Source organism: Ctenocephalides felis, unplaced genomic scaffold (genome assembly GCF_003426905.1).
Source record: "Ctenocephalides felis isolate EL2017-DRISC unplaced genomic scaffold, ASM342690v1 CF-g0.4_SCAFFOLD_00845, whole genome shotgun sequence".
Classification (NCBI taxonomy): Eukaryota; Metazoa; Arthropoda; class Insecta; order Siphonaptera; family Pulicidae; genus Ctenocephalides; species Ctenocephalides felis.
In genome coordinates, this window is record NW_020536999.1 from 94,459,055 (window position 1) to 94,470,813 (window position 11,759).

General features: G+C 29.0%; 2 protein-coding genes across 3 annotated transcripts in view; one reads left to right on the top strand and one right to left on the bottom strand.

The window, feature by feature from the left end:
- The window catches only part of LOC113364262 (E3 ubiquitin-protein ligase HECW2-like), a 26,573-nt gene extending 19,844 nt beyond the window's left edge, over positions 1-6,729 (top strand). The window contains exons 1-10 of one of the 2 annotated variants that reach the window (XM_026606749.1): positions 172-212; positions 4,287-4,325; positions 4,401-4,550; positions 4,878-5,144; positions 5,218-5,339; positions 5,413-5,597; positions 5,664-5,808; positions 5,952-6,025; positions 6,318-6,457; positions 6,554-6,729. In XM_026606749.1, the coding sequence (XP_026462534.1) occupies positions 172-212; positions 4,287-4,325; positions 4,401-4,550; positions 4,878-5,144; positions 5,218-5,339; positions 5,413-5,597; positions 5,664-5,808; positions 5,952-6,025; positions 6,318-6,457; positions 6,554-6,707 (1,317 nt within the window). In that variant the 3' untranslated portion in view covers positions 6,708-6,729. Of the gene's footprint in view, positions 1-171; positions 213-4,286; positions 4,551-4,877; positions 5,145-5,217; positions 5,340-5,412; positions 5,598-5,663; positions 5,809-5,951; positions 6,026-6,317; positions 6,458-6,553 lie in introns of those variants that run through there. The other variant, XM_026606748.1, reaches the window with a different exon arrangement.
- Positions 6,730-9,528: 2,799 nt separating this feature from the next.
- LOC113363116 (cytochrome P450 9e2-like) lies at positions 9,529-11,755 on the bottom strand (the record flags this gene model as incomplete). The annotated part of the gene is given in 8 exon segments (XM_026605598.1): positions 9,529-9,701; positions 9,877-10,045; positions 10,283-10,374; positions 10,604-10,828; positions 10,890-11,079; positions 11,377-11,579; positions 11,648-11,713; positions 11,716-11,755. Coding segments are annotated over 8 exon segments (1,158 nt in total), but the record flags the coding sequence as incomplete, so codon positions are not given.
- Between the last annotated feature and the right edge of the window lie 4 nt (positions 11,756-11,759).

Here is an 11,759-nt window from a genome sequence, read left to right on the forward strand (position 1 = left end):
GACACCGAACAGTATTGCCAAAAGTAAGAGAAAGCGCCGGAAGAAATGGTGAAAATTTAATTAAAATTTAAAAAAATATTAAAATATATAATTTAAAAGTTGAAATGTGTGAATTTTGTTTGATGGAAATCAATATTGACCGATTATTGGATTTATTTGGTAAAATACAAGATGGGGTTTGTTACGAAGGCCTTCGGGATTTTATTCAGTCTGTAAGTAGTTATTATTTATTAATTATAAAAATTGTTATTAATATATTAATATTTATTGTTAATTATATTAATTTGTTATGAATCATCGAAACATGTTATACGTTTTTTTTTTTCAAAAAAAAATGATACAAAATAAGATTTTTGAGTAGATTTTTTAACAAAAACAAATGACCTCCACATGTGAGTGCACTTTTTGTAAAAACCTAAATATTTAATTATATCAATAACAATGGACTTAATTGCTTAACTCCATTATGACGATCATGTTTAATTCTCGCATAAGACGCGTTTTTGGTCCATTCTTTGCAAAATCGTCTTAACAGGGTTTTGCTGTCAATATTTAAAAGCGCAATATTCTCACTAGCAAAACAAATCGACAATAATATTTATCTTTTACTTTATATATTTTTCTGTAAATTTGTAACGGTATTTATTATTTGCATAGTTAATTTTGACAATTAGCGCTAATGACAAAAATATATTAATTATTATCTCAAAAACAAATATTGGTGTTGTGAAAATAATTGTTTTGTTTTATGAAATACGTTTATGATGATGTATGAGAATTTATATTTGTACGGGACCTTATTTATTTAATTTATTCGGAATAATTTAATACTTATTTTTAAAAGATGTGTCGATAAATTACAATGTTTAAATATATATAAATGTGGACACTGTATATAAATGCATATAAATGTGTTAAAGTTTATATAAATGTGTATAAGTGTGCATAAATGTGTGTCGATGTATAAGTGTGTAAAACATTGTGCACACACTTACGTGTTTAAAAACACGTATACACACTGCACATGTGTATACGTGTGTTTAAATGTGTATACGTGTGTAAAATTGTTTGAATTTGTACAAATGTGTTTTCATGAGTTTAAAATGTGTAGTGTGTATATAAATATGTAAAATGTTTTTAAATGTGTGTCAATGTGTATAAATATGAATAAATGTGTGTTGTTGTATAAGTGTGTAGAAAATGTGTGTAAAATGTGTACATATGTGTATAAGAGTGTATAAACGTATGTAAAATATGTACATATATGTGTATAAATGTATATTAGTGTGTTTGAATGTGTGTAAATGTATATAAGTGTGTATAAATGTATATAAGTGTGTTTGAATGTGTATAAAGACCATGAAGACGTAGAAATTTGTTTGATATGTATAAATGTGTGTATAAATGTAAAATGAGTACATATACATATTTATACATTTAGGTATAAATATGTCTGAATATGTATAAATGCGTATAAATTTGGGCAAATTTGTAGATTATTGTATAGATGATGTATTTGAATGTATAGTGTATACAAATGTATATAAGTGTGCATAAATGTGTGTCGATGTATATAAGTGTGTATAAAATGTGTGTAAAATGTGCACATGTGTATACGTGAGTTTATTACTATATAAAATGTGTACAAAAGTGTGCAAATATGTAGATGAATGTTTATATGATGTATCTAATTGTATAAGTGTCTATAAATGTTTTATTTTGTATAAATGTTTAAAAATATAAATATTTTTTTTTCATACATTTCGGCATTTAATTTTGGCATTGTCAGTGAAAATGAAGAACTTAATAAATGTAATATACATAAGCAAGAACATACATTTTTATTTTTAAAAATGTGCCTTACAATGTGCATTCTCTTAATTGTTTGTGATGTCATAAGATGGAAAAGTTAAGATTCACTTAAAATCTTAAATTTTAAATTAATGTTCTAAAGTTTTATATATTCTTATTAAAATTTGTTTATCTGATCATAAATAGAAATCAACATTGTTTATATTTTTGTAGAAGCTGCTTCTAGGTATACTTATTATATCCCTCATAAGGACGCTTTTTGGGTTTGGCTTCTGGAAAATCGTTTTAATGTTGTTTTACTGTATATATATATATATATATATATATATATATATATATATATATATATCTGTCAATGAATTGAAAATGGTGTTCAAGGCTGTCTAAGAAATTAACATCTCATTACAATAAAATTTTTGCAACGGATACTTTTCGTGCGATGCATTGTATATTTATTAGTTCATTATTATTAATAATGTAAACAATCATATATATATATATATATATATATATATATATATATATAAATATATAATTTATCAATTAGCATTCATCAATTTTTAACACGTCTCTAAACGCCTCTAACTATTTTGCTAAAATCAATTTGCTAGTGCGAATTTTTAATAATTATTTATTCAATATATATATATATATATATATATATATATATTTATATACCGGGTAGGGCGGGGCACAAAGGTCTAATTTGACATTCGGCAATTATACTGTGGAAACTAAACCATATGAAAACATATAACACTTATCAAAAAAACAACTATCTGACTATGTTCAGTAAAATTTTCAGCTAATTTTTCATTGTACAACTGGTCCTTTTTACCTCATAGGCGGGGCAATAAGAGACAGTCAAGGATCAAAAAGACCCACCATTAATAAAGATATACAATTCTTATAAACTTGTTATGTTCAATTTATCATTTTCCAATGGAAATCTTATTTTTGAAGGTTTTCATTTGAAAAAAAATGTCAAAAATAAAACTTTTTGGTTCGTATTGGAAAATGGTGTACTATATTATTTATTAAATTTGTTACATATAAATGTACTATGTTATTTATTTCATTTTTTGTACAAATGTACAAAAAATAACATATATGTATACGCATAATCCAATCCAATTATATCATACAATATTTTTATTCGATGAACTATTATCTATTTATATATAATTTTGTAATATATTCCATACACGCCTGCAAAAAATGCAAAAAAATCAGAATATACACATATATATTTGAATATAATTATATATATATATATATATATATATATATATATATCAATGTTTATTTATAAAGTTGATCTAACGCTAAATATTATTCACGATTAAATCTTCGCAAATATCATATATGCAAAAAAGTTTACTAATGCATCCGATGAGTAATGTATTCAAATCACTTTCAAATTATTACTCTCAATAAAAAAATATTTTTTGTTGAAATTTATTTAAACTTGTGATTCAATGGAAATATACTTAAACTCTATTATTAGTTGAAATATGTTTATACACATTTTTAGAAGAAAATGTCTAATAATTTTAGTGCAAAATGTGTAAATTATAATCTTTTAAAACGTTTGTAAATATCTCAGATCGTTTCAAAATATATTGAAATGCCAGCAAGAAATATCTTAGGATATTTGAAAATATCTTAAAATATTTTAAACAATCTTATAAAGTTTGAAACTTCTCAAAATGAACAGTCAAATTACTTTATTCTACAAATAAATGACAAATATATTATATATTATAATTATAATATTCGATTATATATTAAGTTATATTATGATATTCTAAAATATATTAATTTATATTTAAATCTCTATTCAAAGATATGTTCAAGTACTTATTTTATATTTTTTGTTATTAAAATTACTTAAAATGTCTTAAAAAGTCTTCAAATCTCGTAAATTATTCTATAATATCTTTGAAGAATTAAAATAATTTAAATTTTCAAATACATTCAGCTGTATTAAAATATCTTAACGTATTATGATCTCTTAAAATATCTTAAAATGTTTTAAGATCCCTTATTTTATATTAATATGCCTCAAAATATCTTAAAACTTCTTAAAATGTCTCGAAATGTCTGAAGACTTTAAAAATGTCTCAAAAAGGCCTAAAACGCCTCAAGACGTCTTATAATGTCTTCAATCGTCCAAATATAGTAAAATTTCTCAAAATTGCTTCAAAATATATTTAAAAAACCTACTCTTATTAGGTCTCAATGCCTCAAAAAATATTTAAATATCTTCAGTATTTCAAATCGACTCAAAATGCATTGAATTTTATCGAAGTGTAACAAATAAACTTAAAATTTTTCAAAACGCATTAAAGTATCTGAAAATACCGCAAAATACCTCAAATAGTTAAATTAGCTCAAAATATTACAAACTGTCTATAAATATTCCTTTACAATTCAATATTTTTATTCAAAATATTTCCTTTACCATTCCTCAGCCTTTTCGAGCAAGAAATAATGAGCTATGTGCCCACTCAGCAGACCCATTCAAGCACCCCTCAAGCCCTTACGGGTTCTCAAAGCGCCTCCAACCAACAAGGGTCTCATTCAAGTCCCAATCAGACCCCACAATCGACTGTGTCGATCCAAAGAGGCCCCTGCAGAGGACCAGCTCCATACAGGAGAGACTTCGAGGCTAAATTGAGGGCTTTTTATAGGAAATTGGAGAGCAAGGGATACGGACAAGGACCTCATAAGTTGAAGTAAGGGATAATGGAATTAAAAAAATTGATGGGGAGTTGTGGTTAGACAATATTGTCTAACTGTCTAGACAATATTGTTAGACAATATTGTCTAACTGTCTAGACAATATTGTTAGACAATATTGTCTACTGTCTAGGCAATATTGTTAGACACCATTGTCTACCGTCTGCCAATATTGTCTACTGTCGGCCAATATTGTCTACTCTCTGCCAATATTGTTTGCAATACCTATAGCAGATTATTTAATTGTGCACCAATCTGCCGAATGCATCATTAATATTTTCAAACGTTACAACAGAAACAATAAACAAATGTCCTTTACCCAGGTTGCACATCAGAAGATCTCGTCTCCTGGAGGACGCCTTCAGGCGAGTCATGTCCTGCGCCAAGAAGGACCTCCAAAAGGGTCGTCTGGCAGTTTTGTGGGACGGTGAAGAAGGGTTGGATTATGGAGGACCTTCCAGAGAATTTTTCTTTCTGCTCTCGAGGGAATTGTTCAACCCTTACTATGGTTTGTTCGAATATTCCGCCAATGATACTTACACAGTGCAAGTATCACCAGCAAGCGCCTATGTAGATAATTGTCACGATTGGTAAGTGAGAGGTGCAGAGATAATATTACAGAAAATGTGGTAAATAATTGGTTAATGCTTGGTGTTTTTGCAGGTTTCGTTTTAGTGGCAGAGTCTTAGGCTTGGCCTTAGTGCACCAGTATCTTCTGGACGCCTTTTTCACCAGGCCGTTTTACAAGGCGCTCTTAAGGCTACCAGTAGCGTTGAGCGATTTAGGTAAATTGCAAAAACCTCACGTTTTTTAAATTTAATGATAATGATAATTATCTATAAAAATTGAATTTTTCAGAATCCTTAGACAGTGAGTTCCACCAATCCTTACAGTGGATCCGAGAGAACGACCTTGGCCAAGGTGGAACTGGAGGTGCTCTTGAGTTGAATTTCTGTGTAACTGAAGAACTTCTTGGACGAGTCGTCGAGAGGGAATTGAAACCTGGTGGTAAACACGTCCAGGTCACAGAAAAGAACAAAAAAGTCAGTATTAGAACCTGGTACACATCCAGTCATTACAATCCATCTAATCTATTCATTTTTTTTCAGGAATATTTAGAAAGAATGGTAAGATGGAGACTGGAACGCGGTGTTGCTGAACAGACGGAATCTTTAGTTCGCGGATTTTATGAAGTTGTTGACGCCAGATTGGTTTCTGTTTTTGATGCACGGGAACTGGAATTGGTCATTGCTGGTAAATAATTCAATGATACAAACTCACTGATTTTGTCTAGATACTTCACTTGTTTTTTGGTCAGGGCGATATTTAATTTTCTCATCAGCAGAGTTCTTAAATTAATTATCAAAAGTTTGTAAGTTATTTTTATATTTGTATAGGTACTGCAGAAATTGACGTTCTGGATTGGCGGCAAAATACGGAATATAGAAGTGGATATCATGACGCACACCAGGTATATTATAGACCAATAATTAAATACGAATTAAATTTGTTGAAAAATCAATATTGTAAAATTTTGAAAACATTTGTGAATGCTCACTATGCTGTTCAAGCCTAACACAAAGCTTTTACGCCCATTTTTGCTAAGGTTTAGGCATGCATGATAAGCTTTACTAAAAAAAATGTTTTTAACCACTATACATTTAATATTTTTTTCTGCAAAGCATGAAGTTGTAACATGATTTTGCCTTTTGCCTTCTACTTTTGTTCCCTACAAAATTGTTCACAAATTGTTTTTCTGTCAGGTCATTTTATGGTTTTGGCAAGTCATCGAGGATCGTTTCACAAATGAGCAGAGATTAAGACTTTTACAATTTGTTACTGGAACTAGTAGTATACCTTATGAAGGATTTAGCTCATTGAGAGGCTCCACTGGACCTAGAAGGTAATGATCATATGTAAATATATATTGTAGTTATCATCAATAGGATAACTGGTATTAAAGTAAAATACATATTTATATCTTTCCTTTACCATTTAGGTTCTGCATAGAAAAATGGGGCAAACCAAACAGTTTGCCCAGAGCTCACACTTGTTTCAATCGCTTGGACCTGCCTCCTTATGCCACTCCAGAGGTTTTGCATGAGAAACTGCTTTTGGCTGTTGAAGAGACCAATACTTTTGGAATTGAATAATTCAGATAAGATAATTAGATTAATTATAGATGATTATATATGGAGAAGTTGGAAGGTGAGTTTTATTGCTAATTTTGCTGATGATGACATGAAACCAAAGTCTTGAAGTAGTAGTGGATGGTAATATTATTTAATACAGTTAGTAAAAGGCTATTTATACATATAATAATATTTTATTTACAAATAATTTTTTAAACTCAAAGTAAATGTCATCACTTGTTATATAGGCGATTTATATATGTTAGGGTGGTCCTTACTATGGATGTTTTTGATTTCCTTGCCCTCAGGGGCTCAAATACTTCCAAATTGATAAAAAAGAGTGCAGGCTATCTTAAAAGTTAATATTAAGAGCTAAAACTTTCAGAGATTTTTTTTTTATAATTTTGGAAGCATTTGAGCCCTTCAGAGCAAAAAATTTCGAAAATATCAATATTAAGGACCACCCTATATAATTAAGGCATAAAGATTATGCAGTCAAAAGATAAGTTTTCATATTATATTTATTTATAAATTTATATATTTATGCAATAATTACGAATATATTCCAAAGCATTTCTTTTTATATATTATATTTTATTCATAAATTATATATATAAAAATATTTTAATAAATTTAATTGTTCCTAATTTAACATAGAATTAAGGCGACTGATGATATTATTCAATATGTTATTAGATGAATGTAGGAAATATATTATTATTATAATATATATATATATATATATATATATATATATATTTAATGAAATACACCTAAGTCTGTTTTTACACAGTGGATTGATTCCAGAAGAAGCCGTGTAAAAAAAAAAGTGTAAAAAAAGACATTGATCTTATACAAAAATGGGTGATTTGTTCCTAATCTCTAAAACCTATTAAAATTAGTGAAAAACAAGAATTTTTAAGAACAAGAATTTATGTTTATTTTAGTTAGTGCTATTCACATTTGCTTTGACCAGTAAAAATTGTTTGTATGCGCTAAAGGGGAATTCACTTAAATCTTTAAGCTAGTGTTCGCAAACTATCGATACTGTCGATGGTTTCAGACTTTTTACTTTCATAAATACTTTTTTGTGATATGAACATACTTCGCAAAAATTAAATTTGACAAAAAAAATTAAGTACATAAAATTTCAAATCGTGCTAAATGGAATAAAATCGTGTAAAAAAATAAAAATATTCAATTTTCAAACCGTGTTATATCAAAACCGTGTACAAAAAGACCGTGTAAAAACAGACTTAGGTGTACTAGATTTATTGTTTATTGCTAAAAGTAATGGCAACTAGATATTATATATAAATGTATACAATTTAATATTGTTTATTTATATTGATGTCTTTACTAAATGCTCAATAATATATAAATGTATACACAGGGAAATTATATATATATATATATATATATATATATATATTTAGGTTCAGCTATAATATATATTTTAATTTTGATGTTTGCCATTGATCATACTTGTTTGTATCTAATTATACTTATATAACTCCCAGAATAAGAAGTAAATTTTTGGCCAGAAAATTCGATTTCATAATTTTGCGATTTCTAATCATTCTTATTATGGTTTGACAACAAAATTGGAAAATATATGTGAAACAAAATTTGACTTTTTGAAAGCCACTGGATAAACTCGCGTTAATTTGTATTAAGAAACGATCGGCCGAGTCATTTCTTTATTTTAATTAAAAAATGAGAGCAAACTTTGTCGTCTGCATCACAGGTTTCCAAATTTGTTTGTGTCGTGGACTTCTTAGGCTTTGCCATGAACCCCCTATTTAACCCATATGTTTTTTTTAAATAAATTTCTCTTTGTACTAATGTTTAGGAATATTATACATCCACACTGGTGGATTACAACATACCTTGTTAATATCTATTTTTTATTATCATTTCAAAGACAATTAATTAATGTCTATACATATATTTGGATCTTTACTTTAAATGTTTAATATTATATATAATTCAAATACAAGTTCAGACATTAATTAATTGACTGTAAAATGATAAAAAATAGATATTAACAAGATGTGCTGTGATCCTCTATTGTGGATGTCTAATATTCCTTTTTGCTCATGTGGACCCCTTGAAAGTTGTCATGAAGCCCTGAGGGTCCATATGGACCACTTTGGTATTCACTGGTCTATGTGAATGAAAAGTCCACAATTTTAAATAAGTTTGGAATTTGTATTCATTAAATGGATCATTTTTATACATCAAACGTACATGCAACTTAATGTTAATGTTATTGTTACATCACAAACATATTTTTTAATCAAAATATCACTCACACCTAGTTCTCTTAATAACTGTAATATTAATTAACCAAATTTGTATTAAAAATATTCTTGTAACGCTCACTATGCGTATCCAAGCCTAAATAAAAATGTATGGGAAAGCATTGTGTTAGGTTCGGTTGACATGGCAAGCACTTTTTATAAATATATTTATAAAGTTCATTTTAAATATTTAAATAAATAAAATATATTAAAGCTGAACCTTTATAATCGCAAAAATATAATAATATAATTGTTAAGTCATAAATATTTATTCACGCAAACATTTATGTTCTAGTCAAGGTTTAAAATAATTTTTATATAAACGAATTTAGAAATAACTATTAGCTAAATATTTATATAACATATATATATATATATATATATATATATATATATATATATATATTACAACAATAAAAAATATTCAAAACTAATAAAATCTTTTCTTAAACATTTTTATATTTAAAAATAATCTTGGTTATCTATTTTATTAACAACAATTTTTATTAACTATTATTATTATTTTAGTTATTCATCTACTATTGTTTTTTCCTTGGTTCCACATCGACCCACACTCCATTGGCAGGAACCAGGTCAAAGTCTCTTTTCGACAACTTCAAAGGGTACTCAGTCTTCAGACAGGTTCTAAAATTGAATGAGCTCAGGATGATGAAGAGCATTGCTTTGGTTTCCATTAGTGCAAACCTTGATCCTGAGAAAGGAAAACCTAGATGACTGATTGCAAGCTAAGAGGTGGGTTTTGTTTAAATATTTTTAAGAATATTATAAGTTTCTTTGAAATTTTTATAGTGTTGATGCTCATCCAATATGATGTATCATGTGTTACGTAATAGTACCGTTAATGTTACGTTACATTTTTTTCTTACCTATGCAATTTCTTGGTCCGACCCCAAAAGGCATATAAGTGAAAGGTTGTATATTCTTTTTGTTTTCATCATTGAAACGTTCAGGGTCGAATCTTTCTGGATCAGCAAAATATTTTTGGTCTCTGTGAATGTGGTAAACTGGGAAAAGGATACCTTCGCCCCTTTTGACCTTTAAAAATAAGAAAATTAATTAAGAGGAAAACAAATAATTTTTTTTGCCTTGATTTGTTAATTTCTATTGCCTTTTCATGAGTATTCCGATTTGTCTAGATTATTGTTTGATTAGACACTTTAGTAAAGATTTTAATTTGAAACAATTTGCTGATTACAAGTAATAACTCTGTAAATAAATGCACGGCCAATTTTAAAACTTTGGATAGTACAGTGGGTTAATTTATATACTCACCGTGTATTTTCTGCCAATGTTGTCTTCGATTTCATAGTCTTTTAAACATATTCTGTCCAGGAAGACTACAGGTGGCCATTTCCTTAAAGTTTCTACAAAAACAATAAAAAATATTAGTGTTCAAAGTGTTTTTTTCGAATCGCGTGAAGCTGGCACCAATTGAAATAAGATTTTGGTGCACTGGAAAAAAAAATTAAGTACATAGCTTTATTGCAAAAAAAACTTGTAGATGATTCAATTCTCTGCTGAAAACTGCATCCAATTATCTTGACGCGTTCAAAAGTTACTACCAAAAATGTCCATTATCCTTGATCCACTTACCCGATATCACCATATCCATATACGTAGCCTTTGCCAACTTTTCGTACGTCAATCCTTCATCACCATCAGCACTAAAAATACTATCAATTTCCTCTTGCAAACATTCTTGTACCTCTGGATTCAACGCCAATTCGTAAGCCAAAAACATCAACAACGTTGACGTCGTGTCAAAACCAGCTATGAGGAAAATCAAGGCTTGCGCAGTCAATTCATCATCGGACCAATCTGGTAAAAATAAAATAAACTGGTTAAAAGAATAAATTTTGATTAGGTTCAAGGTTGTTACCTCTTCTGGCACCGGTCGAATCGCTTTTGGCATTATCTTCATCTCGTAAAGTTCCTTTTCGTGCTTGCATCAACAAATGGATCATGTCTGGTCTGGAGATTTTTTGTAGTTCTCGTGTAGACATTGTGTCGTGTACCAGACCGCGGAAGAATTTCATGGTTTGTTTGTCCAGGAAATTGATGTTTAAAGCCTAAGGGGAGAAGCAAAGAGAGTTGAATACCAAAACTTAAAAAAATTAGTGATGAAAAATGTGCACGTTTTGTCTTGGAATTTTTATGGTTCAAGTGTTTTGGTAGATGGTATTATTCTGGTCTCATCAATGGATAGATTGTTTGAGTAAGTTCAAGCCTAAAATTGCATTGTGACGTTGGTCAATGGTTTTCCAAAGAACATCCTTGCCAAAATAAGATATCTCTACCTTTCAACCTGATTTTCATCTTTTACTCCTAAGATTATCTTTTATCATGTATCCTATCTACCAACTCACCCTCATAAGAGATGGTGCCAAATTGAAGCCCAAGAACCTCAACAGGGCATCCAGTCCCCCAAATCCTGTAACTTTCTTCCCGAATTTATAAAATTCGTTTTCAGGATTCCTCAAAGAATCCACTTCCAGACCAAAAGCACAACTGGCAATCACATCATTTGCGTATTTGGTGAACAGGCTCTTCATTTCCAAAGTTACGGAGCCTAAAAAAAGAAGAAAATAATCAAGGGAATTGATGAGGTAGGGCAAGATATATATGTATAGGTGGTACCATTTTTTGTTGTTTCTTTTTTCAAATGCAGAGCCATTTGTTGGGCAGACTTAACACCAGTTGGAACATGTTTCGCATTTTGCTGCCTGTGAATGCTGGACTGAGGGTTGAT